Below are 26563 nucleotides of genomic sequence, written 5' to 3' on the forward strand. Positions count from 1 at the left end.
ATAGGACAACTTCTATACCAAACGACAATGCTAAAAGTGAGGCAGTATTCTAAGACTCAAAGATCCTTACTCAAAGACAACACACACACATATATATATATGGACATACACACACGCTGGGTCTGGAGAAAGCAAAATTAATCTATCATTTTAGAATGAAACTTTTTGAGTATACAAGAGCAATTTTCTCCAAAGTCTGGTTCCTCAAATTTCAGTTTCTCTACATCTTTTTCTCTTTCCTCTTTTTTGTTTCCCTGGCTTCTACATTCTATCATGATCACCCTTTTCCAAAGCATACCTGGAAGTGCTTTACTTATTTACATAAGGGGCAGGAGAAAGCCAGAAAGACAGGCATAGGCCCTGGCCACAGCAGACTAGCCCAGGTTTTGCCCCCAGGGCTTTGCCCCCAGCTCAGCAGAGTCCCCTTATTCTAAATATAAAAAACAATGAGACCCTCTTTCCCTTCTCTTCCTTTTTTCCCCTGGTCCAGGAGAGATAGAGAACAAGCATCTGTTCCCATTGCTAGGCTCTGCAGAGTACAACAAATTTCACCTCCTGCCATGCTAGAGAGAAGACATTTCAGAGCCATTTATCCAAAGTTAGAATTGTGCATATAGCCTACTATGTAATTTTAAGCTTGGCTAATTTAAAGGAATGATGGTGAACAGGTCTATCCCCCCCAAATTTCTTGTATCAGTCCTATCGGAAAAGTGTGGAAAGACAGGAACACTACAAACTGACAGTGGGGCTGTGTACTGATGCATTTATTCTAGATACCAATTTGGAATTATTCAAAAAAAATTCTTAAATTGATCCCACAATCCCAGGGCTAAGAATATACCAAGTCAAAGGTAGAAACAAAGACCCGATGTCCACAAAAACATTCCTAGAAATACTCTGTGATACCCTAGAAGAAACAAAAAGGGTGTCCATGACCTAGGGTAAAGCTGAACATGATATATGAGTGCCTGGAACACTATTTACAATTAGATATGACTAAAATGGTGAAAGCAAAGAAATGAGTCTGTAAGAACTTAACCAGTGAAATATGCTAACAAAACAAAAAAAAAATTTAACCACAATAACTACAGTAATATAAATGAAATAATTGTTAGAAGAAAGCCAGAATTGAAATTATTGGAAAATCCTAATTTTCTTCCTTAGAAGTTTAGGAACCACTAGGCTATATTGTCAGATTCTATCACTATAACTTGGGTTATTTTATTTTGGGGGGGGGGGGGGGGGGGGGGGGGGGGGAGGAGAAGGATTCAACAAGAAAGACGCTTCCCCATACTTAGAAAAAATTGTGACATGATGACAAAAGGCCATCAATAAAAATTTGCAAATAAGGGTCACATTCTCTCAAAGTCCCTGGCCCCAAAAGTTCCATAATAAAAGAATGCCTCCTACTTGTTCTTACTTGATATCCCAAATGTAGATGTAGGTGTCCACAGAGCTGGTAACCAGCAAGTCTGGCTCGAACACAGCCCAGTCCAAGTCACTGAGAATGCAAGAGACAAACAACACAAGGAGTGGCAGGATTAGTCAGAGTCAGATTTTATGAGGCTCCAAAAAGCCACCATCTTTCTGCAGCCCTGTCTCCAAAGTATCGTTGGGAAAGAACTAGACCTCAAAGAGGCCTCTAACTTGCAGATCCACTCCCTGTGATTCCCAGCTACTCCAACTGCCTACTATTTTTGTTTAAAAAAAAGGGGGAGGAAGGGGACAAGAAGGGAAGAGGATTTTATAGTTCCTCTGAGTAAAATCCAGGCACTCTTTGAAGTAGAGACAAGATTATTAACACTTAAAAAAAAAAAAAGATTATTAACACTTAGAAACCTTAAATACAACCAAGACTAGGGATGGGAAAGGCAAGCTATAACACATGTGGGATAGGGTGTGTGTTTACTTGAGGGATATTTTTCAATATTCCTTTTGAAAAATGTACTTATTTTTAATGCCAGAAAATTTCATTTTCCTCTAAGAAATGACAAGCAGGTCAATTTCAGAAAAATCCAGAAAGACTTACATGAACTGATGCTGAGTGAAATAAGCAGAACCAAGAGAACATTATATACAACAACTAGAAGATTAGGTGATGATCAGTTGTGATGGACTTGGATCTTCTCAACAATGTGGAGGATACTATTTTTTCTTTCTTTTTTTTTTAAATGTATTTCACCTTTGGTTTTGTTTTGTTATTTTTCCTTTCTCATGGTTTTTTCCCTTTTGGTTTGATTTTTCTTGCAAAACAAATATGAAAATATGTTCAAAAATATTGCACTTAAACTATATCAGACTGCTTGCTCTTTTGGGGAGGGAGGAGATAATGAAAGAAGAAAAAATTGGAACACAAAGTCTTATAAAAATGAATTTTGAAAACCATATTTACATGTATTTGGAAAAATAAAATGCTATTGAAAAATTTTCAAAAAAAAAAGAAAATTCCATTCTCCAAGTGTATCATATGGTATAGGCGAAAGTCTGAAGTTTCTACTGGACAATAATTTTTGAAATCAGAGCTTATGTTAGGAAAGACATCAATAAATTGAAAAACATACAGAGGAAAATCAAGCAGGACAGAGAAGGGCCTCTAATTTTGGTCAGCTGAAGTACTGAGAATTAGCTTGGAGAAGAAAAAACTGGAGGGATATGACAGCTGTCTTCAAAATACTGGATTACATACCATTTTAGGGAGGAGAGTAAAGAGAAGGGGGGGCAGGGATTGGAACTCAAGATTTTTCAAGAGTCAATATTGAAAAATTATCCTTACATATGTTTTGAAAATAAACTTCAATTAAACACACAAATTTCCTAGCATTTTAAAATTTAAAATAAAATAAAGGTTGTTATATGTAGGAAGAATTAGAATTTTTTCTCCCCAAGGGAGAAGAAGGTACAAAAAGGGAAATTGAGGTAGAACCTTAGGAGTTAGTGAGCTCCTCCTCACTGGAGATCTTCAAGAAAAACTGGATGAGCACTTAATAATGTATGAGGCAATCATTGCCTAGGTATGAAGTGGATTCTTAACACCCTTCCAATTCTGAGTCTTTTATTCTGTGAAATGCCAGAGGGTGGCGCTGCGAAAGAAGCAGCACAATTTTTTTTTTTTTTTAAATTTTTATTTTATTTTATTTTTCTTTAATTAAATAACTTTTTATTGACAGAACCTATGCCAGGGTAATTTTTTACAACATTATCCCTTGCACTCACTTCTGTTCCGATTTTTCCCCTCCCTCCCTCCGCCCTCTCTCCAAAGATGGCAAGCAGTCCTATACATATTAAATAGATTACAGTAGATCTTGGATACAATATATGTGTGCAGAACTGAACAGTTTTTTTGTTGCTCAGGGAGAATTGGATTTAGAAGGTATAAATAACCTGGGAAGAAGAACAAAAATGCAAGCAGTTTACATTCATTTCCTAGTGTTCTTTCTTTGGGTATAGCTGCTTCTGTCCATCCTTGATCAATTGAAACTGTTAGATCTTGTCTTTGTTGAAGAAATCCACTTCCATCAGAATACATCCTCATACAGTATCGCTGTTGAGGTATATAATGATTTCCTGGTTCTGCTCATTTCGCTCAGCATCTCTGTATTCGTCCTGCTGGTCATTTCTTACAGAACAATAATATTCCATAACATTCATATACCACAATTTACTCAACCATTCTCCAATTGATGGGCATCCATTCATTTTCCAGCTTCTGGCCACTACAAACAGGGCTGCCACAAACATTTTGGCACATACAGGTCCCTTTCCCTTTTTTAGTATCTCTTTGGGGTATAGGCCCAGTAGAGACACAAGCAGCACAATTTTTAACTTTTAGCTAGGGCAGACAAATACTTGGAAATTGTATTTAAAAATTAGCTGGCTTGGTTCAGCACATTTTATTTGTTTAAACAGATAAAACAATACAACAGTAATACCTCTCTTGTATAATGCTTCTTTGCACACTTCTGTCCACCTAAACTTCTGGTTCAGCTTTACCTGCCAGTACTACTAGCTCTGCATTGGATCCAGCATCCAATGCTAAAGCAGGATAACCTCAAGACCAAGCTTCTTAATCATTTCTTTCCATAAAAGATCCTGCTGGCAAACTGAAGCCTATATAGCCCTTCTTAGAAGAAAGTTTGTTGCTTACATTGATATTTGGGGAAAAAAAAAAGTAATGAAAGAGGTAATATTTTTTCCCATTCATGTTCACCAATCCCATGAAATCTAATCCCAAGAGGTTTATGAAATCTAGGGGTAAGAAGTCCTCAAAAACAAAAAAAATTACTAAAATGAATGACAAATAATTTTCGAAAAGTATCCAATTTCTGCTATCCTTTAGCCTCCCCCAACACCCAAATGGCTATTGAACAGGGCACTGGAGAAATGCCAGATTGCCCTCTGTGGAAATCTAACCTTATCTACCTATCCCAAGGTTGCCTTTGGGACATCACACATTTATGGAAACACACTTCCCAAACCGGCTTTCTCCATCCCCAACCGGGATCAATGGGAGGAACTGGAGAAAATAATCTGGAACCAAGTTGGGATATAACAAGCTAGAGAATGTCTGCATGTGGCTAATGGATCTCCTTCCAGAGAGCACAGTCAATTTTTTAAACACTTAAATAGATGAAAGAACAGTCTCTTGCTTTCTGATCCTTTCGGTATATCTTTGGACAGAGACTTCATTCAACTTCCTCCCACTCCCATACAAGACGTGGCTTTCATCTTTTATTCTGAAAGAGGTTGTACCTATCTGAGCTCTTCAGGGAAATGGCACAACAGTCCCTCTAATGCTGGTTCCCAAGCACTGGCTGATTTTCTGTAAGAATGCCCTCACCTTGGGGAATGCTAAAGTCCTATCAGCCATCCAAGGCTAACACTAAACAGATGCTCAAGCTGGAACCGTGGGAGGATGGCAGTCTTTCAGTTTGGTTCCCCTGAGAACTGTGACAAATAGGGTGATGGTACTGCAAGCTCTTGGGATCACTCGACAAAAAGCTCCAGCAGAGAGGGTATGTGCTATGTCTAATGCGGAATCAAAATGACAAATCACGGCCCAATAAGCCACAGACCTTCTGCTACCTACCTGATCACCCTGGTATGCCCCTGTAGTGCTGTGCCAACTTCCCCACTGCCATCTTTCCACTTGTAAAGATCGACCCGCTGATTGCTCTGAAATCAAACAGAAGAAATAAGGTAAGTCATGTCAAAATGTTCAAATCATTGTGTCACCAGGCTTAGGAAAGCTCTAATGTGCAATAAATGAAAAGAGAAAGCTAAGCAGAAAACTGGCCAAGAAAGCTTAAAAACCTTTCAATAGTCTAATCTCACAAGAAAGGGGAAAAAATCCAATGTAGGTAGAGCTAATAATACCCAGAACAAATTTCCTCCCCAGCTTTTCTGTAGCGAGGGTGAGGGATTACAGACAGCTAATCTACAAGTCCCACCAGTCCTTCCCACAGAGGACACGGCCAGGAGTCACACACAGTAAGAAGTTGTGCCTAGAGACTACTCATACTGACGAGGTCAGAGATTCACTGAAGCAAGTAGGGAGATACAACTAAGGGTTTCAGAACAGGAAGGAAGGCACCACTTACCTTTGTTTGCTTTTGTCTTTAATACATTTTTTGGAGGAAAATAACATGTCCACAGAAATTAAATACCAGAGCCCTGTAAAAGTCATTTCCCCTCCAAAGTTATAGTACTCAGGTACACAATTCAGCACTGGCTGCCATGACCTACACTCACTTTTCCAGTTAATAGCTCTCCTTCTCCCACTCTCACTCTACAAAGGTCATGATTTTCACCTACACTGTTATACAGTACTGTACAAAGTACCACTGAGGCAGGGAGTGAAGAAGGGAAACAACCTAAAAGACATTCCCAGGAAGAAGGAATAAGCAGAACCCTTAAAATTCACCAAAATATTACATCGGCACTTCAATCAGGACAGAGGCAAAGAAATATTGGCTACAGAGGAGCCACAACTGCAGAAAATAAACTTCAAAGATGACTGTGACTGTTTTTAAAAGGAGCAGCAGTAACAGTAGCAGCTGGGGCTCTCAAAGACCTCACTTTAGATTTTCCCACAAAGGGAGGCTGGAGAGTGAGCTGACAACTGGGGTGAGCCCATCTGCATCCAGCCTGCAGACAGATGCCCAAGTTCTTCTGAAGCTCCAAAGCTCCTCTGAAAAAAGGGAGGATAACTTGTATCAGATTACTTATAGTCTCAGGGAAGAGGCAGAAGAGGTAGAAAGGGATAGAATCTGTAACTCGAAATTAAAAGAAATGTGTTAAAAATTATTTTTACATGTAATTGGGGGAAAGTAAAATATTATTTAAAAAAATAAAACACAGCAACAAGGTAGATGTTCAGTCCTGAGGTAAGACATGTCTCAACTCCTTTCAGGGGCCAGCATCTTCAGTGGCAAATAGAATGATAATACATTTAAGTCCAATAAAAAGAGGTTGGGACAATGACCTGGATGAGAATAAAGCAGAGAACTAAAGGACTAATGAGAGAAGATGACAAGACAGTACTCTTCCAATGTAACAAGAAGCTGGGCAAAGGAGTAAAAAGGAAAGGTAATAAGCTAATTCTCCTCTTCTCTTCTGACAGGACACCCAACTTTTCAGGGAGTGGTTTGTAAGAGAAGCTCTTTGTTTTTTCTGTAGCTAAAACAGAATCACTCTTCTTTCCTTTCTCACATGCTCTCTGTCTCTTCACTAGCTGACAATATCAAAAGATTTCATCCCAGGCAGCACTATAAATTGATTCCATTCCCTGGTTACCTGCAACTAATCCAGAAGGGATTTCCTAACATTCTCCTCACCTTGGCAAAAAAGCAACGTTAAGACGTTTAACTGTCCTATAGATCTGGATGGGACCTTACTTTAGACAAAAGGAAACTAAGAGACTTGAGTAAATAGTGCTCTAGCCAAGGTCGCCCAGTAAGTGGGCAGAGACTCTTGGGTTCACTAAACAGAAGAAAAGAAGCTTGCTCACCCTTAGACATCGCTTCCTTTTCCTGTAAAGACATCTTTCATATTTATTTATGTACTTGCTTCCCTCAATAAAAGGATAGAATCATCTATAAATTTGACAGCAATCAAAATTTATTATAATTTTTTTCAATTTCTCCCCAAATGACAAATGGCCAAAGGATATGAACAAGCAGTTTTTGAAGAAGAAATGAAAACCATATATAGTTGTGTGGGGAAAAAAATGCCCTAAATAATTATTGATTAGAGAAATGAAATGCCAATTAAAACAAGTTTTAATTTTACAGTGTTGTTGTTTTATCATTCATTCTTGAAGATCACCATGGCAGCAGGGAGGTGATGCGAGGACATATAAGTTAATCGGATCCGAGTGAAGGGGACTGGGACTGGGCAGGGTCACTTGCCTCGTTTTCTCCTGGAGAATCATCTGGGTCCACTGGACAGATAAAGAACAGGGGGCTGTATGTGGCCTGGATGCAGTGGAAGACTATTTTACAATTACCAGACTGCTTGAAATGATAGCTATCCTTTAATTGGAAAATGTCTAAAAAAATTGTAGTATTATGATTGTAGTGGAATATTACTGTTTAAGAAATGATGAACTGGTTGATTTTAGAAAAACATACAAAGATTTGGATCTATGAAAGAAGATGCTGTCCATCTCCAGAGAAAGAATTCATAACTAGAAACATGTATTTTTTTTGTGTGTGTATATATGTGTATGTGTGCATAACATATACATATATCATGTGTTATGTTTATGTTTTATTGTAGCCTTCTCTAGAGTGGAGTGGGCAAGAAAGGAAAAAAAATGAAAAGTGCAAACAACAAAAGCTGGCTAGCTTTGAAAACAACATGTAGTATTTGTTATACGGCTTCTTAAAAAAGCAAATAGTCAGAAATGGAAATTCATGGTTTTATGTTGAATCCTCTCAATTCTGCTGTGTATATGGAAATTTTTTTTGTTTTGTGTTTATGTTGAGTTTATATTATATGTGTTTATGTTATATAAATAGATGAATAAATGAATGAATAAAATTTTCTAATCTCAATAATACTTAGCAATGGGCAAGTATTAGAGATCTTTAGCACATTTCTATCAGCCAGTCAGATAACTCAAAGCTCATTAACACACCCAACAGGGACACAAATGAAAAGAGTAGCATTTATTCTCCTTTAAGAAATTTAGAATGAAAAATATGACTATTCAAAGCTAGATACAAAATGGGACACCCATGACAATACTCTGATTGGGTTTTTGATTTGCCTCTCTTACTCTTCTCTAGGAAGGAAATGATATCATCCAAATTCATTTCCTACTGACTGACTTTCTGCGTGGAAAATTGATGGTTTCATTCTCCACTCAGAACAGAGACCCTGCCATTTCATGTTTACTAACTTGTCCTGCTGCCAAAGTGCACTCACCGAAGCTGCAAAGTAGTGTGCGTAGTTGTCATGTGGATTCCACTGCACAGCCCCAATGTCCCATTTGCTCTGACGAGAGATCTTGCGGTGACCTTCAGATGGGGCATCCAGATTCACAATGTACAGGAATCGGCGGCTGAAATGGGAAGGGTACCAAATATATGCAAGGGAGTTAGGATTGCTGTGGAGGGTCTGCTTTTAAACCAGACCTACTTGGCAGGGGCTCAAAACTTCTCCCAAACAGAAAAATTTTTCAGACCTCAGAAAGGACAAAGAATTTTAAGAGTATAAAAAGAACAAAATAGAAACCAAGTAGCTGGGTCACAGCATAATTTTAGAAGGCAGCCCTTCCAATATAGGTATAATCCAGCATGAAGGCAACAATGAGGTTGCATCTGACTCATGTTCTGTGCTATCTACCCACTCTGAAAGGCAGCCCACTATGGGCAAATGACAAGTTCATCTCATGGGAGCTATGCAAACAGCAAACAAACTCTTAAGACACTATTTAACAGACAGACACACATCCTGGAACAAAACTATAAATTCCCTTGCAAATAGACTATTTTAGGCACCAAATTTAATCTTTCAGCAAGCAAATTAAAGGATTATTATGAGGAAAGAAGCAATATAAATTATACTCAAAATTAAACAAGTATGTTGAGTGCCAGTGATATGCATCCTACACAAAAGGTTGATATAAATGAATTATTCTATTTTTCACCCCTAACTTTCTCTTCAAGCTATCCCTCATAGGGGCTATGGTGAGGAAGAACATCTCACCTAGTGAGTGTGAGTCCTTCCTCCCCTAGATCTCTTGAATCCCTCTGTTCAACACTCAGCTCAGCAACATTCTCACAAAGCAGGGCTTTCTGGATTCCCCTACCCCCTTACAATGTTAATGCTCTCTGCTGTTCTGAAAGATTTTGTTATTTTTCATCTGTATATATGACCTATATCCCTCAGGAGGACAGGAACTGTTTCCTTTTTGTCTCTTTATCTCTAGCACCTAGTAGTGTATACTATGTATAACAGGTGCTTGAAAGGTTTGGAACTGAAAGGGGCAGAAATGAATTTAAGTGTTTCAATTCTGTTCCCCAACTATTTCACTTTTAGTGTGTTAGTTATGTGCATTTACATTCCTTGCTACATGCACAAACATGTTGGGTAAACATCAGTCTCTTTGCTAAAAACAACTCTGAATCATAAGATACCCATGAAGATAAGCAGGTCTGCCAAAGAAAAGTATGAAAACTATTAGCTCCTACTTAAAGGAAAAAGAGTAAAGAAAAAATTAAAAGAGCATAAAAATAAGTGGGAAGAGAAGTTCAGATGAGAGTTATCAGATTAAAGAATCAGATCATTACTAGAGAGAGAAGCACAAGCTCTACAAGCAAAATTCCAAAGAGCATTAAGATGGTAAGACACTCTCAGAGAATGAGAAACTCTGATTTTCTAAGAGCAAGCTTTGGCTTTGGACACTTCTCTCCAAATAAAAGAGATGGGCAGGAAGAGAAGTCAAGTACATAAGATGATGTTTTCCCCTTTGAAAAAGAAACTGAAGATTGAAGGGCAGTGTTAAAGAAGAGAAAGTGAAGTGAGAAGATCAAGAGTAGAATCTCTAATAAAAGTAAATGGCAGGTCAATTGAATGGCTCAGTGGAGAGAGTTAGGAGGATCTGAGTTCAAAACCAACCTTAGACCTTAATACTTTTTAGCTGTATGACCCTGGACAAGTTACTTACCCCACCCTAAAATCGGGTAAAAATTAGTTAAACTTTCTAGTTTCAGGACTAAATACAGTTTCATGCTAAGGTACTAGAGTGGGCACAGGAATTAAAAAAAAAAAAAAAGATAAATCTTTCTGAATCCTAGGGATCATGAAAATTAGGAAGTGGGGAGGCAGCATAGGAAAATGGGAAAAGGATCAGATCTGCAATCAGGAGGTCTGCATTCAAAGCTTGACTCCTGTGACTTTGGGTCAATCACATAACCCCTAAGTTTCTTCTTCTATAAAACAAGCAGGCTGGATGGCTCCAGAAGCTCTAGAAGCATGATCCCCATGAATTCAAAGCCTTAGTCCTTGCAGGGAACACAAGGTAGCCTTCACTTGATCAGAAACTTCTTGTTCCCAAAAATCATACAACAAGAGAACTTTGGAGCTCACTTACCCAGAAAGCACTGCATGCTGCCCAAGACAATCTACAGACATTGCAGTTGCCTGTTAAAAAACATAAACAATTGTTCAATTTTAAAAATGAGCTGAAAAGAATCACTCAAGCCCCAAATAGAGGAGATTTAATTATTTTTCATTGTGTCTTTGTCATCACTGAGATCAAGAGTCTAAAATCTTTCTGGCTAATAATTATCAGATTTTATAAAGATGAACTTTTAATTCTCTCCTTATATTCTCAATATGAATCTCAAACTCTTTATCTTTCAGTTAACTTTAAAAGAGGCAGCTCTAATTGTTATTGATCACATACTCAACAATAACGTAAAAAGGTAAAAAGGAGTTAATGATGAGATCTTAGGATAGGGAGCCCTTAGGACCTTGACAAAATAAGCTAGACTAGCAAATGCATTTAGAGAAATTAGAAAAGTCTCCTCCTGTGAACCAAAATTCCACCCAGACGTCACCAAACAAGGTAGGCATCAATGTAATTTCAAAGGGCCGTGATTTATTTTAGGTGCCAGAGAGGTAGTCAGTCATATTCAAATCTTATCTTTGGTACATCTAAGATCAAGCAAACACTTGGTTACCAAGTTCTTAAGAATTCCTCTTAGTGGGTACCCCAGAGATTAAATTTTAGCAAAATAAAAGCTCATATTCAATCTAGAGTTTCCAGGACATTACAGTGGTCTCCAGTTCTTGGAGAGAAGCATCTTTCATCATTCAATACCCAATTCCCAAAATTAAGCACTGAACCAAATAAGTCTGTCTTCAAACTAAAGTCAGAAGTTGCTTTTAATCACTGCAATTACAAAGCCCTGGATTCTTCTATTTGGACAAGTTCAAATCCTGTTGTGCCTGAAAGTCAATTTAGATACTGCTACTCCTGGCGGCATTCACAGCAGCCCTCTTGCATTGAGCAGGCTTTAGCTGTATTACTGCTATCCTCCTGTTGAATGCCTTTTCTAGGAGACTATCAAGGAAGATCTCACTTTGAATATCTGGGTATAATCACAAGTGGTGGACTAGAAAGAAGCTGTTTTTTACAGTTGTACAACCTCAAGAAAGAAGTCAGAGTACCAGGGACAAGAGACTCAGGCCTGAACTGTATAGAGGCTGACAGGTGCGCCTTCATTCTGTGGGCGTGAGCAAAGAGAAATCCAGCTGGTGATGCAGCCAATCCAAGGGCAGCTAGCTATGAAAGGCCTCTACAGGAAGTCTGGTCCTGAGTCTGGGGGCCTGATAAACTTAGAAGTTGGTGGTAAGAGAACAGTATCAAAGGGTAGGATAGCAAGAAGACATCAGTTTCCACACAATGAAAAGATTTGTAATTTATAGTAGGGGCCACCTCTTCTATGCAGCCTCCCCAGATTCTTCCTGCTATTAACTATTTCTAGAATACCTTGGGCTGATCCCTCCTCTGCCCCCTTCCCTCCCTACCATGTACTAATACTTATCAGCTAGTGGCACAGTGGATAGAACTTTGGGCCTATAGTCAGAAAGACCCGAGTTCAAATACAGACCTAAACACTGAAAAGGGTGACTCTGAGCAAGTCAATTTAACTTCTGTTGACCTCAGTTTCCTCACCTGTAAAATTGGGATAACAATAGTACCCACCTCCCAGGGTTGTTGTGAGGCTCTGCTTAACACAGGAAGCATCTATGTGCAAACAGAATCCCCTCTCATGAGACCAGAAACTCCTTGAGAGAAGGGACTTTTTTTTTTAAAACCTTTGTCTTTTGCTTTATATTTCCACAAACTGTAACAGAGGTTGGTCTTATTAAATGATAGTTGTACTATTTTGAAAAAGCATCTCTCCTTTTAACATCACCCTCCTTCTAGGCTTGAGTGTACTTATCACACTAATATTCTCTTCCATTACAATAAGCAGGAATAAAAATGTATTACTCATAGTCTAATTCTTACTGACTAAAGTAAAGCTAAACTCAAGAATGACCATAACTGGAGGTTTGAAATACATTTAGTATAGAAGAAAATATTGGGATTTTAAAAAATTAATTTCAATTGGTCTTCTCAGTATCTGAGTAGTGAACACCTTGGTTTCACTAACCATCCTTTGTCTTAGGACCATAACTCTATAAAGATCTCTAGGTCTTGCTGTCTGCCCCATTGCAGCACTCCCAGAATGTCCAGGCCTTTCTGCCTGCCTGGAGATGGATTATCTTTTATGGCCAATTAGAGACTGAGCTCCTTTAAAGCAGGGAGTCTCTAAAACTCTATTTGTAACTTCTGTGCTTGAAATCACAAAGACTTAATAAATGCTTTTCCCTTCATTTATTCATTTATATGGTAGCTTCTTAAAACTGTGGTTCATTATCCTATATGAAGTCTTGTAACTCAATGTGGAGATTGCAAAATTATGATTACCATTAGTAAATGCTTGATTTGTATGCCTATTTTATGTACCTATATACCTAGGGGATCATATAAAAATTTCTCGAATTTGAAAAGAGGTGGGAAAAATTTAAGCCCTGATAAATGAAGATCCGCAGACCATACAGACAGTTCTCTTTTTACTTACTCTGCATTATGCAAATTCACCTCAGCTCAGGCTCAGGCTCCCCAAAAGCCACAGGGGTAGCCTCGCCTCAAGGGGTCCCCCACTCCAGGCATTGAAGCCACTGTCCTCCACCACTCAGAGCTCAAGAAGATCCACTCAATGCTTTCTAAACTTAGATTAGTATCCTTAGTCTTTATGTCTAGGATAACAATACTATTTCTATTTTTAAATGTTTTCAAAATGAAAAGATAACTCATTTGTAGTAGCAAAATGAATTCAACATTGTGATGAATTTTATTATGAAACATATCTTGTGAACACACGAACAAGATGATTTCAGAGACACCTGAAGAGACTTACATAAACTGATGCTGAGTGAAATGAGCAGGACCAGGAGATCGTTGGACACGGCAACAACAAGATTATATATGATGATCAGTTCTGATGGATATGGTTCTCTTTAACAATGAATGAATGATTCAAATCGATTCCAATTGTTCAGTGATGAAGAGAGCCATCTACACCCAGAGAGAGAACCATGGGAACAGAGCATGCAACACCATATAGCATTTTTACTTTTTTTGTTGTTGTTTGCTTACAATTTATTTTGCTTCTTTTTTTTTTTCTTGTGCGGCACGATAATTGTATAAATACGTATACATATATTGGATTTAACATATATTTCTACTATATTTAACATATATTAGACTACTTGCCATCTAGGGGAGAGCGTGGGAGAAAGAGAGGAAAATTGGAACACAGGGTTTTGCAAGGACTAATGTTGAAGAATTATCCACTGTTTTGAAAAATAAGCTTTAATTAAAAATAATAAAAATTAAAAACATATATCAAACCTTCCTATTTGACATCCCAGCTGAACTAGAGAGAATGGTAATAAACGTCAAAGAAATGGAAGCACTTTTCTGTTCATTCTTCTAATAATGCATGTTAGAAACATTCACTCAATGCAAATCAGTCAAGTCAATTCTTTAACATCAGTTTGTCAAGGCCTATGGTCAAGGACTATAATATTTGCATTATCAGATTTCATACTGGAAAAGCAAGAACTGAAATACACTGGCATAAAAGAATCAGACAATTTCATATAACATGATCCAATATTCTCAAATTAGGGACTAGAGATGCTAGGAGAGCTGTTTTGATCTAATGTATTCAATCTTCTTCATCCCCTTACTGAATGTTTATTGAAAATTAGCTGATATTCTCTGAACACTTATCATGGCTGCTGGGCGCACAACTCCTCCTAGAGAGGGAGCTTCCTTTTACAGTAAACTATTAAATAAAAGGCGCATTACCTATCTGTGTCAGGGAGAATCACTTCACATGTCTAAGCCTCAGTTTTCTTATTTGTAAAAGGGTTAAATGACAACTAAAACCTATTTCTGCACAAACCATGATCATATAATGTATATCCCAGTTGTCTAGGTTTGTGTCTTCCAACTAGACTAAGCTTAATGAAGACAAAAACCATGTCTCATCTCAACTTCACCTTGTTCCAGGCCCTGGCATACTGTGCGTCAACAAATGCTGAATGAATGAGAAATATTGAGGAAGGTGTGTGATTTTCTTTGGCAGACTTTACCCTGGGCATCACCATCTCTCTAGAGAATAAAAATGAAAATGGTGCCTTCAGATTCTAGTCATTTTTATTAGAAATGATTCTGCTGTTTTCCAGAACAAATGAAACTAGTAAAGAGAGTCTGCCCCCCTTTTCTCATTCTTTTTTAGTAAAAAAAAATTTGCCAGAACTGCTAAGGCCTTGAATTTGTAATGGATTTTTTTCCCCTCAAGCAAAAGATATCTGCCGTTGCCTATCTGTCTAGAAGGGTTACAGCAAAGATGAGACTCATAAATCACACACCATTACAGCAACAGAGAGTCTACATAATGCTCCTCTTTCTAATTTTCAATTCCAGATCCAAAAAATAATGGTCTAAGAAAGTTAGTTACCCATCTTCTGATAGATTGAACCAGGAGGTGGGGATCAAGCAGTCAAACCTGAGTTTAATAATCCCAAAAGAAAGACTTTAAGAAATCTTCTTAAAACCAAGAGTCATTCCCCAAAGGATTAAGTAAATAAACAATTCTCAAAGGAACTATTAACAACCACTCAAAAGACAACTCCAAATCACTAATAAGAGAAATACAAATCAAAACAACTTTGAGGTTCTACAATTGGCAAATATAACAATAGAGGGAAACAGTCAATGATGGAAAAGCTGTAGAAAGACAAGTACACTGTACTGTTGATGGAACAATGAATTGGTTCAACCATTCCGGAAAAAAATATGGAATTATGTTTTTTAAAAAACTTATTAAAAAGTCTATATGCTCTGACCCACATATCTCACTGTTAGGAGTACATCCTAGAAAGAATAAAAATGGACAATTAACATGAAAAACTCAAAAAAACAGAACATATGAATGGATGCAAAATGAAATTAATTAAAAAAAAAAAGAAAAAGAAAAACAAGAAGCAGAACCAGGAAAATGATATGCCTGACTAAACAATGTAAAAGGAAAGAACAATGACAAAAACAAAGTTTGAATGCTTTGTAATCATAATATAATAATCAAACTTGGCACTGGAGAGAGCTGAGAAAATGTGCTTCTTCCCTTCCTTGCTATGGCAGGGGACTACTGGCATTGAATAGTACATAATCTTTCATACTCAATAAGTGAGTTGGTTTTATTGAATTTTCCCCCTATTTAAAAATTCTTTGAGATAAAAGAGAAAGTGAGTGATATATTTAGAAATGAAGGCAATATTTAAAAAAGTATCAATAAAAAAATTCTTAAATCACAGAAACACAGAGTTCCTGAGTTGAAAGCAACTTCATGGGAGAGATTGGACTAGATCACTTGATCCAGTCCAATCTCTCCCATGAAGTAGGAATTCCTCCCATAGAAGAGAGGACCCTGAAACTATCTCCTTCAACTTTGCCTCAGGGAGGGACCCGAATTCATTTCACCCTATACTGACATTTAAGTCCCAGTAAAGGACTTCCTGTGCTCTAGCATCCAAACATCTTCCCCAGTTCTTCCTGTCCTGTCTTTCCAAAGTGTATCCTACACCACAGGAATGATTTTTTTCAGGAAACTATTTCCTATAAATACTGAATGCCCCATCACAGATTTAGAATTGAAAGAAATCTTACAGATCATTTATTCCAACTTTCTTAATTGCAACGATGCAGAATCTAAGCCCGTTTGAGGCCAGGTGACTTGTCCAAAGTAATAAAGCATCAAACAGCAGAGCCAAGCCTGGGTCCTTTTGCTCATTATTATGCTGCTCCCTCAGCTTGAGAGTTGTACAATAGTTTTCTGTGTAATGTTAGCCATATTTCCTGGTTCTGCATGCTTTTTTTCACCATTTCTCCACTTCTTCTCTCCTAGAGAATAAGCCCTTCACACAGGTAAATCCCCCAAGCCCTCAATCAGGTGATTCTGAAGGACTTTCAGCTCAGAATGACATGAATATGTGCTCAAGGATTAATCCAATACTTGGGTCCTGAGCACTACTGGCTAAATGGTGGTAGACCTAACAGGATACTTTTTCATGGAATCTTAAAATTAAAAACAAAAAAAAAAAGCTAATCTGAACCCAGGATTGCTTCACTATAAAATTCTGAAAGCCACATGAAAATGTATTTTTAAAGGTTTAGGACTAATTTGAAAACACATAAATGAATTTGTAAAACAGCAACAAAAGGAGCCTTACTTAATCTCCCCATCCCCCTTTCTTTCTATGCAGGAAAGAAAACTGGCCAGGGCAGTTAAAGAGTTTTAAAGATGCTAGTTACTATTGGCTGTGTAATTTGGGACAAGTCATAAGCTCCCAATGCCTCAATTTCTTCATCTTTAAAATGAAGGGGTTGGGCCAAGTGACTACACTTCTAAGAAGTGAATTATGGGATGCACAGTCTACTTAACAGATTAGGATATACTGTAAAAACCACATCATTCCTACTAAATGCTAAAGTCACAGAAAGAAAAACTCACAGAGAAATTGGCAAATTTCCTTTGTCCCTTCATTATTTCCGATAGTACTTCACAGCCTCCTAATACATGTGCCAGCAGCCTCACTGCAGGTGGCTTGAATTACATCTTCACTGAAAAGTGGAGGTGAAGCTACTTGGACCTGAAAGGCCTGAAGATTAGCAACTTCCACATTAGAGGTATAACAGGTAGGTTTGTGCTGGCAGCATGGATGGAAAGAACACTGGCTCTGAGAGCAGAGGCCCAGAACTCAAGACACACCTTGCTTGGGCCCTTCGAGCTGGCTGACCAGGGACCAGCCAAACTCCCAGTGGGCCCCATTTGGCCCCATTTGCTCATAGCTTCTGAAGTCTCTTCTAGCCAAAAACAATCAACAAAAACATAAAGGGGGACACTGTTCTTATCCCTTGGATAACTTGTGCTTCCCTGGAGAGGACAACCCTAACAATCAGACATGCTGTGCGAGTCAGTGCAAAGCACTTCAGTGTCCTCTGGGAGAAACGATGTGACTGAAATCCCTTATGGGAAGCTGAGTCCCAGGCACCACTAAGGAACTTATGAGGGCCTCTTTTTATCCATTCATTTTTATTACTATGGAAGGAAAGAGTTCTGTTTCCTGCTTTTTTACAGGGCAGAATCCATGTGGTGTATCGATAAGAACACTGGCTGTGGAGCCCAAAGCCCAAAGAGATAAGATGTTACTACCTTGTTCCACTTTAGGCTAAATAAAGGTCCACAAATCCAGTATTCAGCAGAGTTTGACTGGAAATCAGCTTTCTCCTGACTCACTCTTTATTCAAGGGAGCTGGTAAGGCAGTGGATTGAGTGGCAACCCTGGAGTCAGGAAGACCCGAGTTCAATCTGAGTTGGTCCCAGACACTGTGATCCCTGGGCTTGACTTAACCCGTCTCAGTTTCCTCAGCTACAAAATAGAGATAATAGCAACTACCTAACACGGTTGTTGCAAAGATCAAGTGAGATTCTATTGGTAAAGCACTTAGCATAATGCCTGGCACATAGTAGGTGCTATATCCATGCTATTAGCATTATCGCTACACCATTTTGCTTCTCAGATCATCTATGGCAATTAAAGAAGAGAATTTCACTTCTGATAATGTCCCTAGTACTTCCCATTGCTGCGATCCCCAGTTTATGTCTAGAACCCCTTTTCAACGAAAACCCCCTCCCCTCCAATTTACCTATTGAGGCTTCCTATACATTCACTTTGCTGCCTGTGTGACCTGAGCAATTAACTTCCTATCTGCCTCCGTGTCCTCACGGGCAACAATGACCCTTCTCTGGTAAGGCTGTTGTGATGAGATGTTTGTAAACCCCCTTGGGTTTTAACCCTGAAAGCGCTGGTAAATGCTGCTTGTTGTTATTGTGCCTACGAATATCCTTCTGGCTCTATCTTTGCACCCGCAGCTCCCCTTTTTTGCCCCCAACCTCAAGTCCTCCGACAAGCTCAGGCTGGCTGCCAGGGCTCCCTCAACACAACTGCAAATACCGACATTTATTTTGCCCCCATCTGGGGCCTCCCCCGATAGAACGTAAGCTTCTCAGGGAAAAGGGTTTTGCTTTGGGGAGGGTTGGTTGGAGAAGTTACTCAGTCCCTACATCTCTGTAGTTTAAGCGTTTGCTGGCCGGGTGGTTACCCCTGCTCTGGAGCCAGAGGATCCAGGTTCCGAGCCTTCTCCTCTAGGATACCCCTTCCGGCCTCAGTTTCCTCCTCTATTAAAAAGGGGATCGGAGCTCTCTTCGTCAACGCCAGAGGCAGAAGCCAGGCCATCTTTGGGGAGAGGATTCCCGTTTTGGGTTAAAGAGGTCCCCGGCTCTTTGGGCTCTTTGTGAGTCTGGGGTCCTGCTCCCCTAGTGGGGGCTACCGCGGTCAGCCGCGGCCCCAGGGAAGCAGGGTAGGACGGAGGGGGGGGGTCACCAAGCTTGTGTTCGAGTCCTGCCTCGACCAAGGGCACGGGCACGGCCCCGGCCTCCGCTTCCCCATCAGTGAAGTGGGAGGAATTGCATCCCTCTCCTGCAGGGAAGCATCATGGGAGACGAGCTCTCGGCTTCCGCCATTGGCTGGTCCAAGCCTTTCCCCTCGCCCGTGGGGAGGCTCCGGCCGCCCAACCTCGGCCCCCGGGCCTCTGCCCCCCGGGCCGACCCCAACGCTCGATCACCAGCGGCCATCGGTCTTGCTCAGACCCCGGTCCCCCTCCTCTCCCCCCAACCGGCCGGCAAGCGCTACCCCCGGTCCCTGCCCCCCCCCGCTCCCGGCCCGTGGCGCCCCACGATTGACTGCGCCTGGAAGGGGGGGAGGGGAGGGACGAGGCGCATGCTCAGTCGGCTCCCTTCGGCTCACCCCACCCCCGCTGCGCACCTGGGAATCCCTAAATTCCACCACCACATTCTCGCTGCTCCACCGCGCCGCCATCTCCGGCCAGACCACCGCCGCCGCCGCCCCACGGCCGCCGCCGCCGCCGCGCTCCTCCCCTCGGCCCCACGCGCCGGGGCTTCGGCACGCAGGAGGACGCACCCTTCACCTCAGACTACCCCCTCTACGCCCCGCCCATCCTGCTGTCCGGCTAACCATTGGCTCTTCTATCGGCATTGGCTCCTCCCCCAACCCTCGTGGTCTAGCGTGCACGCGCCTTGCCAAACATAACCAGCCACTCTCCTTAACTTCTCTTCCCCTCCCTGACCCAGCTAGGGCTCTTATCGCTTCCAGGTGACGTGACGTAACACGGAGACGAGCTCTCCTCAGCTCTCTGAAGCTGGAGCCCCGCCCCACTCCGTTTTACCGCGGGCTCTGTCGGGTACTGTAGTCCATTGCCAACCTGGGCAGAAGCTGTGGGCGGGGCAAACAAGATTACTTAACAGGTAGACCAATTCAGGTTCCTCCTTCCCGATATCCTAAACTCTGTTCAAGAACAGAGGGACGGACGGAAGCACGGGATAGATGATCAGATGCAGAGACAAATACAAGGACACATAAATGGATGAATGGAAGGACAAAGATGTTGATATCCTCTCTCCCAGCATCCTTGTTAACACCCCCCCCAAAGTGCTAAACATTTACCAGGCAGTATCTAGAACATGTCAGAACATTATGAAAAGCTCATGTTTTCAAGCTTTTTATGGTTAGACTTTCTCATTTTTGGCAAATATGAGTCTTTAAGGTTTTCAGAAATAAAGAACTTGTTAAGAGGGCTTCTTATGAGAGGGAGCACTGGTTCTCAAACTGGTTCTCTTTCCCTTGGATTCTGTTCAAAGAGAAGAGAAACAGAATAAAGATTTCTATAATGCCTAACGTATGCCAAGAATTGTACTAAGCCCTTTTACAAATATTTGAACATGTAAATTGTATCTAATGTTACAAACACTATCAAATTAAGAGATTCCTGCTTCAAATGAAATCATGTTTCTTAGTATAAAACCAAGCTCAAAAAAGGACCTAAGAGCCAGAATTCCATGCATAGAACTAAGCCTAGGTTGGCCTTGATCAAACTTCAACTTTCTTACAGCCCCTTAAAGATCTGGGATTTGACAACAAAATTGAAAACTTTATACCAACTACTTAACCTAAATCCTGTTTTAGAAACTAGCAAGGGTCATTAGCAAAATTGCTGGCAAAGCTGCAAGGTCCTCCTCACCAAGCCAGTCAATATTTGCCAAAGAATCACCAGCTAGTCAAGCTAAAGGGCACTTGCAATCAGAGGTCTGGTCCTCTATAACTAGCTAGTTGTGTAGCCTGAATTTTGCCCCTTTACTTCTCTGACAATATTCCCATCTATGTAATGAGAAGGCTTTAAATTTTTTCTGCTATAAATTTTGAGTCTTTTCTGCTAGTCTTAATAGTACTTAATATATATATCTTAACCTAAAAATACATAATCAAGCTACCTATTATTTCTAGATCTGTTTTCCATGCGCTTAATGGTTAATTATCCTTTGTTACTGGTATCCTTGGATATTTAAAAGTCTGACCTGTTGCAGTCTGACCTATTGAGAAATCACATTTGAAAATGGGTTTGGAAATCAATATTATCGGTTATCCTCCCCTTGAAGGGGAAGCCTGAAACTGTCCTTGACTTTTGGGGTGAGCCCTGAAATTCTCCTGACAAAGACTTGCCCTTGGAGCAATTAAATGGTTTCATTAAGTTTGGCCCAGGACCACCCTACTTAGCTCCAATGTAAGTGGTCTCATTCTACTGGAAATCTAGGTCTGGGGGCAGTGACACTATTGAAGTAATTTCATTCAATTGAAACTTCAGTCTCAAATTTCCTAATTAAACGATAATTTGGGGGCTCATTTCTTTGCAGAGGTCCAAAAGCAGGACCATGCCTTGTCAAGGAACCTCACTCCTTGGCATAGCTGATTGTCAGGACTCCTGCCCTATGAGAAGACACTCTCTTCTCAGTGTTAATACCTCTGTTTATCTCTCTGCCAGGATTTTCTGCTAGGACCTTTATCTCTCTGCCAGAACTTTGTCACTCAGAAGGCAATCTTCCTAGCAATAGCTGACTTTTGCAGTGCCCACAATAAACTTCCTTTTTGCCAGTCTAATATTTTGGGTTCATGAATTCTTTCATGTTGGACCTGCGACAACCAAAGAGGGATTCCCACAATTCTGCATCATTTGGTTCCCTAACTGCATCACCCTCATATATACTCTCTTTCTGTCTCTGTCAGTCTCTGTCTCTGTCTTTCTATGTCCCTGTCTATCTCTCTCCTGGAAGCTGGGTCATCAGTTTATCAACCCTATTTCACAGCAAAACTGTGCAGTGAGGCAGTTTACCAAAAGTCAACAAGGAAGTTCAAAAAAAAAAAAAAAAAAAAAAGGAAATGCCCTCTCCTGCGCCCCCCCCCCCAATCCAGCTGCCACTTGTTTTCATTTCCTTTGCACACTGATCATCCATCAGTGTTCTCTGGTTCCTCTCTCCCCAAGATCTGTTTAGTACCCAAGGAAAACAAACCAAACTATGATGAGAGATGGATGGAAAATACAAACAAGTTTGGTCTACCACAAATAAAATGAAATTAGTCTAATATTGTAAGTTCATAAAGCCTTTGGGCTTCTCTAGATTTCAACAGATGCCATATTAACTGTACTAAAAGTATCCCTCTCTGGGTACTAAATTTAGGAATAGCTAAGGCTGTTGATGGGAGAAATTTACAGACATAACCTTTATCCTGGTTATCCCTTGGCCTTTATCTGGTTTAAATTGTAACATTTTCCTAAGGGGGAGGAGTGAAAAGGATGAAATGGAGTGGGGAAGGTCCCTGTGGCAATTCAGAATGAAACTTCAGCTTGGCTTCATTGAAGCTGGCATTCTTCCTTATCTTCCCCATTTCTGTCCAGAGTGACCACTTTAGGGGGAAAAAAAAACAGTCAAGCATTGGTTCTCCTTTTTAAGTTTCCTTTTTCAAATGGTTGTTTATCTGTTTGTACCATCTATTGCTGACCTAGTTACAGAATTGAATTAGAAGAGATTGGAGATTATCCAGCCAATTTTTTTTATATTAGAAATGAAGAAACTAAATCATTTATTGATGGTCACTCAGATGCCCGTACTGAAATTCAAACACAAGTTTTAAGAGCTCTTTGGATTGGAAGTACTTTGAGGAAATTTAGACCAGGGATATAGATATGTGCCCTTCCTAGGCCAGGAGGTTTTAAGGTATGTGAGATGAAGATACAAAGGAAGACAATGAGCTTAAGTATAGATTTTGAGTTGCAAGTTATGATTCACCTGCCTTGTATCAAAAGTCAAAACTCGAACACAGATCCATCAAGTAATATATTTTATTTTCCCCCAATCACATGTTGGGAGGGGAGAGTTCTTTTAATTGAAAAAAAGTTCCCTCTACTTACATGTTAAAACAATCTTTGAAAAAATTTTAAGAAAAGTTTTGAGTTCTAAATTCTACCCTTTCTCCTCCTGAAGATGCAGCATGTCTGGAAGTGTAGAAAGTACCTGACTTCAAAAACCTGAGATGCAATCCTCTCATAGACTAGCTGGGTGGTCCTGGAAAAGTCACTGAATTTGTTTTCTCACTAAATGGAGCTAATAATGGCAAACTGGCTATGAGGATCAAATGAGATAACAAAATGCTTTGTAATTCTCAGAGTGCTATTATTACTCTAGGTTAAGCAGTGGAGAAGCAAAAATTAAAAAAAAAAAAAAAGTAGTCTATGTCCTTAAGATTACATTTCATGAAGGAGGCAACATGCACATATGGAGATATATATTGAACACAATGGGCTGCTAAGTGGCAACAGATAGATCACTGGGCCTGAGTTGAAATGCAGACTTAGATGATAGCTTGTCAAATCTGAGCAAATCACTTTATTCTGTTTGCCTCAGTTTCCTCATAGGTAAAATATCTGGAGAAGGAAATGGCAAACCAATTTTAGTATCTCTGTCAAGAAAACCTAAACAGAGTACCAGCCCTGAAGTCAGAAGGATCTGAGTTTATTTATTTATTTATTTTAAACTTAAAAGTATGTCATCCATACATTTGTAATGACAAAGGTCACTTTTAATGGGGTGACCATTTCCTCCATTTGTCCTATTTCGTATTCTGCCTTAAGGTTATGACTGTCCCCTCTTAATGGTTGAGATAAAGGTGTTATAGACATTCCTTAATGTCATTAGAATATCAGTAACCTCCATCTACGAGGCTATCCCCACCTAGGTCTCTGCATTAAAGCATCAATGTCTCTCTGCATTATGTCAATGTTCTTGTTATTCCATAAAAGGCTTGCTGTCCCGATACTCGGGGCTAGACTCTTTGAGATGATAGTCTCATCTAGCCCTGGGATCCATTGGTCCCAGTATTTCTCTCCATTTAATAAATTATTGAATTGGTCTCTAATCTCTGTCTTGCTCAGTTTCTTTTGACATTACACATTCTTCTTTTTCTTTTTATTTATTTATTTTTTATTTAATAGCCTTTTATTTACAGGATATATGTATGAGATACATATATCCTGTAAATAAAAGGCTATTAAATTAAAAAAAAAAAAATTGCCAAACCTCTTGTTCCAATTTTTCACCTCTTACCCCCCCACCCTCTCCCCCAGATGGCAGGATGACCAGTAGATGTTAAATATATTAAACTATAAATTAGATACACAATAAGTATACATGACCAAACGGTTATTTTGCTGTACAAAAAGAATCAGACTCTGAAATATTGTACAATTAGCTTGTGAAGGAACTCAAAAATGCAGGTGGGCATAAATATAGGGATTGGGAATTCAATGTAATGGTTTTTAGTCATCTCCCAGAGTTCTTTCTCTGGGCGTAGCTGGTTCAGTTCATCACTGCTCCATTGGAAATGATTTGGTTGAGGATCTGAGTTTAAATCTGGCCTCAAAAATTTAATATTTTCTAGTTGTGTGTGACCCTGAGCAAGTCATCCCCAATTGCATCAGCAAAAAAACAAAACCCAAAAAACCCTAAATGGAATCACAAAGAGTCAGCCACAACTGAACAATAACAATAATAACAAACTCAATACATACAAAATTGGTGCAAAGTCATTTTGGGAGGGTAAGGACAGCTTTCATATAGCAGGTACCTAAGTCAGGGGCCTTTTGGATCTACCTCACGTGATTTTATAATGCACTCTGGTGGAAAAGCAGAAAATCCCAAAGAAGAAGAAAACAAAAAATCTACTTTCCATCCCAAACTATCCTGAAAAAGTTGAGGGAGAAAGGCAGAGGGGCTGATGGGAGGAGGAGAGGGACCACACAGGAAATACTGCGCATGCCCACCAGGAGGAGCCGTGGGGGCAGAATTTTAGCAAGAGGGTGCTTAATCAAAGACCTTTCTGCATCAGAATAGAAACAAAAGGAACATGGGTGGATTGAAAATCCCTGGCGGATTTTTGAAACTCAGACTTCTCCACCTCCCCCACTTCCGGGAAACCCTTGCTAAAAGGCCGCGTCTCAAGTTATTCTTTAGTAAGTCGGGCTTCCGGAGACCCCGACTGATAGTCTGATATTTTTAGTATTCTTTTCTGGCAAAAAATAGTTTTCTGTCTCATAGTACTTTGTAAACATTTACTTTATGTACGGGTCTATACAAATTTAGATACATGTATATATGTGTATACATTGTATTTATATTGCACATACATTGTATTTAGATATACATTGTAATTGTGTGTGCTGATGTAAAGAATATACAGCATATATAAAAATATTCAATTTAAGAACAAAGTTGATGACTAGCGCTGTGTATATATGCATATTAACGTAACACATGCAACATAGTTAATACATAGATTGTGTGTATACATATCTATAGATACATCATGTAATACATACGTATAGTGTGCACAATACACATCTACATATATATCATGTAAATACACATATATAAGCAAGCTCTTATTAACTTTGAGTGTATCCTGCTTGTTTTCATGTGTCCTTGTCTCACCCATCAGAATGGCACATTGCATGTTGTGGGATGATCAGCTGTGAATGACTTTGCTGTTCTCAGGAATACAATGATCCAAGACTTCTCTGAAGGACTTATGAGAAGTGCTGTCCATTCCCAGGGAAAGAATTGATAGTATCTGAATACAGATTGAAGCATACTTTTTTCCAAACTTTATTTTTCTTGAGAATTTTTTTTTGGAGGGGGAAAAATCTACTTTCTTTCTCAAAGTGACTTTTATGGGAATGTTTTGCATAACTTCACAAGTACCTTCTCAGTAGGGGAGTGGGAGGGAGGAAAATAGAGAATCTGGAATTCAAAAGTTTAAAAATTGCTTTGCATATAATGGGGGGGGAGGGGGAGGAAATGAAATATTAAAAAAAGAAAATAAGTAATGACCACTGCAAGTGGGAATTATGTCAGGTTCTTTGTACTTGCACCAACGCCTGTAGAGTAGGAGCTCTACTTCTGGACAGAATGCCCCCCATTTCAAATGCTATTGGTGGATGGATTGATTGAAATCATCATCACTGATGGTTGAAAGTCATCCAGAAATCTTCCCTCTTCCCCCTTCGGTTACTCCAGGATGGTGGCAGTTCCTTTGGGGATGGGCTTGGAACTTGCTCGGGAGGGGCTGAAGGGGGATGTAGGATGCTATTAGACGCGTATCCTAAGGAGGAAATCCTAGTGGGGATCCCCAGGCCGCCCAGTTTGGGACGGTGAAGACTACGATAACTTCCCCCTCCTCCTGAGCCAAGGAGAGTGATGGGGTGGCTTGCACCGCGGGTTGGAGGTAGGTCGGAGGGCGAGCGCCGGCGGCGGCGGCGGCGGCGGCGGCAGCAGCCGCAGCAGCGCAAGGGTTAAGTGCAGGGGGCGGGGCGGGGCGGGGCGGGGCGGGGAGGAGGAGGACGGGGGGAGGGGGGAAATGCCGCCGCCGGGCCGCGCCTGCGCTCTGCCGCCCTCTATTGTCTCCA

At 40.1% G+C, this 26563-nt stretch overlaps 1 protein-coding gene across 5 annotated transcripts in view; it reads right to left on the reverse strand.

Moving 5' to 3' along the window:
* WDR59 (WD repeat domain 59) overlaps window positions 1–19662 on the reverse strand; it is a 61526-nt gene extending 41864 nt beyond the window's left edge. For 3 of the 5 annotated variants that reach the window (XR_004231588.1, XR_004231587.1, XM_031949996.1), the window contains exons 1-5: window positions 19519–19623; window positions 10598–10647; window positions 8428–8563; window positions 5087–5172; window positions 1421–1501 (exon numbers count right to left, since the gene is read on the reverse strand). Coding sequence is in view for 3 of the 5 variants with exons in the window: in XM_031949996.1 (XP_031805856.1) it covers window positions 1421–1501; window positions 5087–5172; window positions 8428–8563; window positions 10598–10647; window positions 19519–19572 (407 nt within the window). In the remaining 2 variants the exon portion in view is untranslated. Of the gene's footprint in view, window positions 1–1420; window positions 1502–5086; window positions 5173–8427; window positions 8564–10597; window positions 10648–19518 lie in introns of all 5 variants that reach the window. The other 2 variants (XM_031949998.1, XM_031949997.1) reach the window with 2 other exon arrangements.
* Between the last annotated feature and the right edge of the window lie 6901 nt (window positions 19663–26563).

This window comes from Sarcophilus harrisii, chromosome 2, assembly GCF_902635505.1.
Source record: "Sarcophilus harrisii chromosome 2, mSarHar1.11, whole genome shotgun sequence".
Lineage (NCBI taxonomy): Eukaryota > Metazoa > Chordata > Mammalia > Dasyuromorphia > Dasyuridae > Sarcophilus > Sarcophilus harrisii.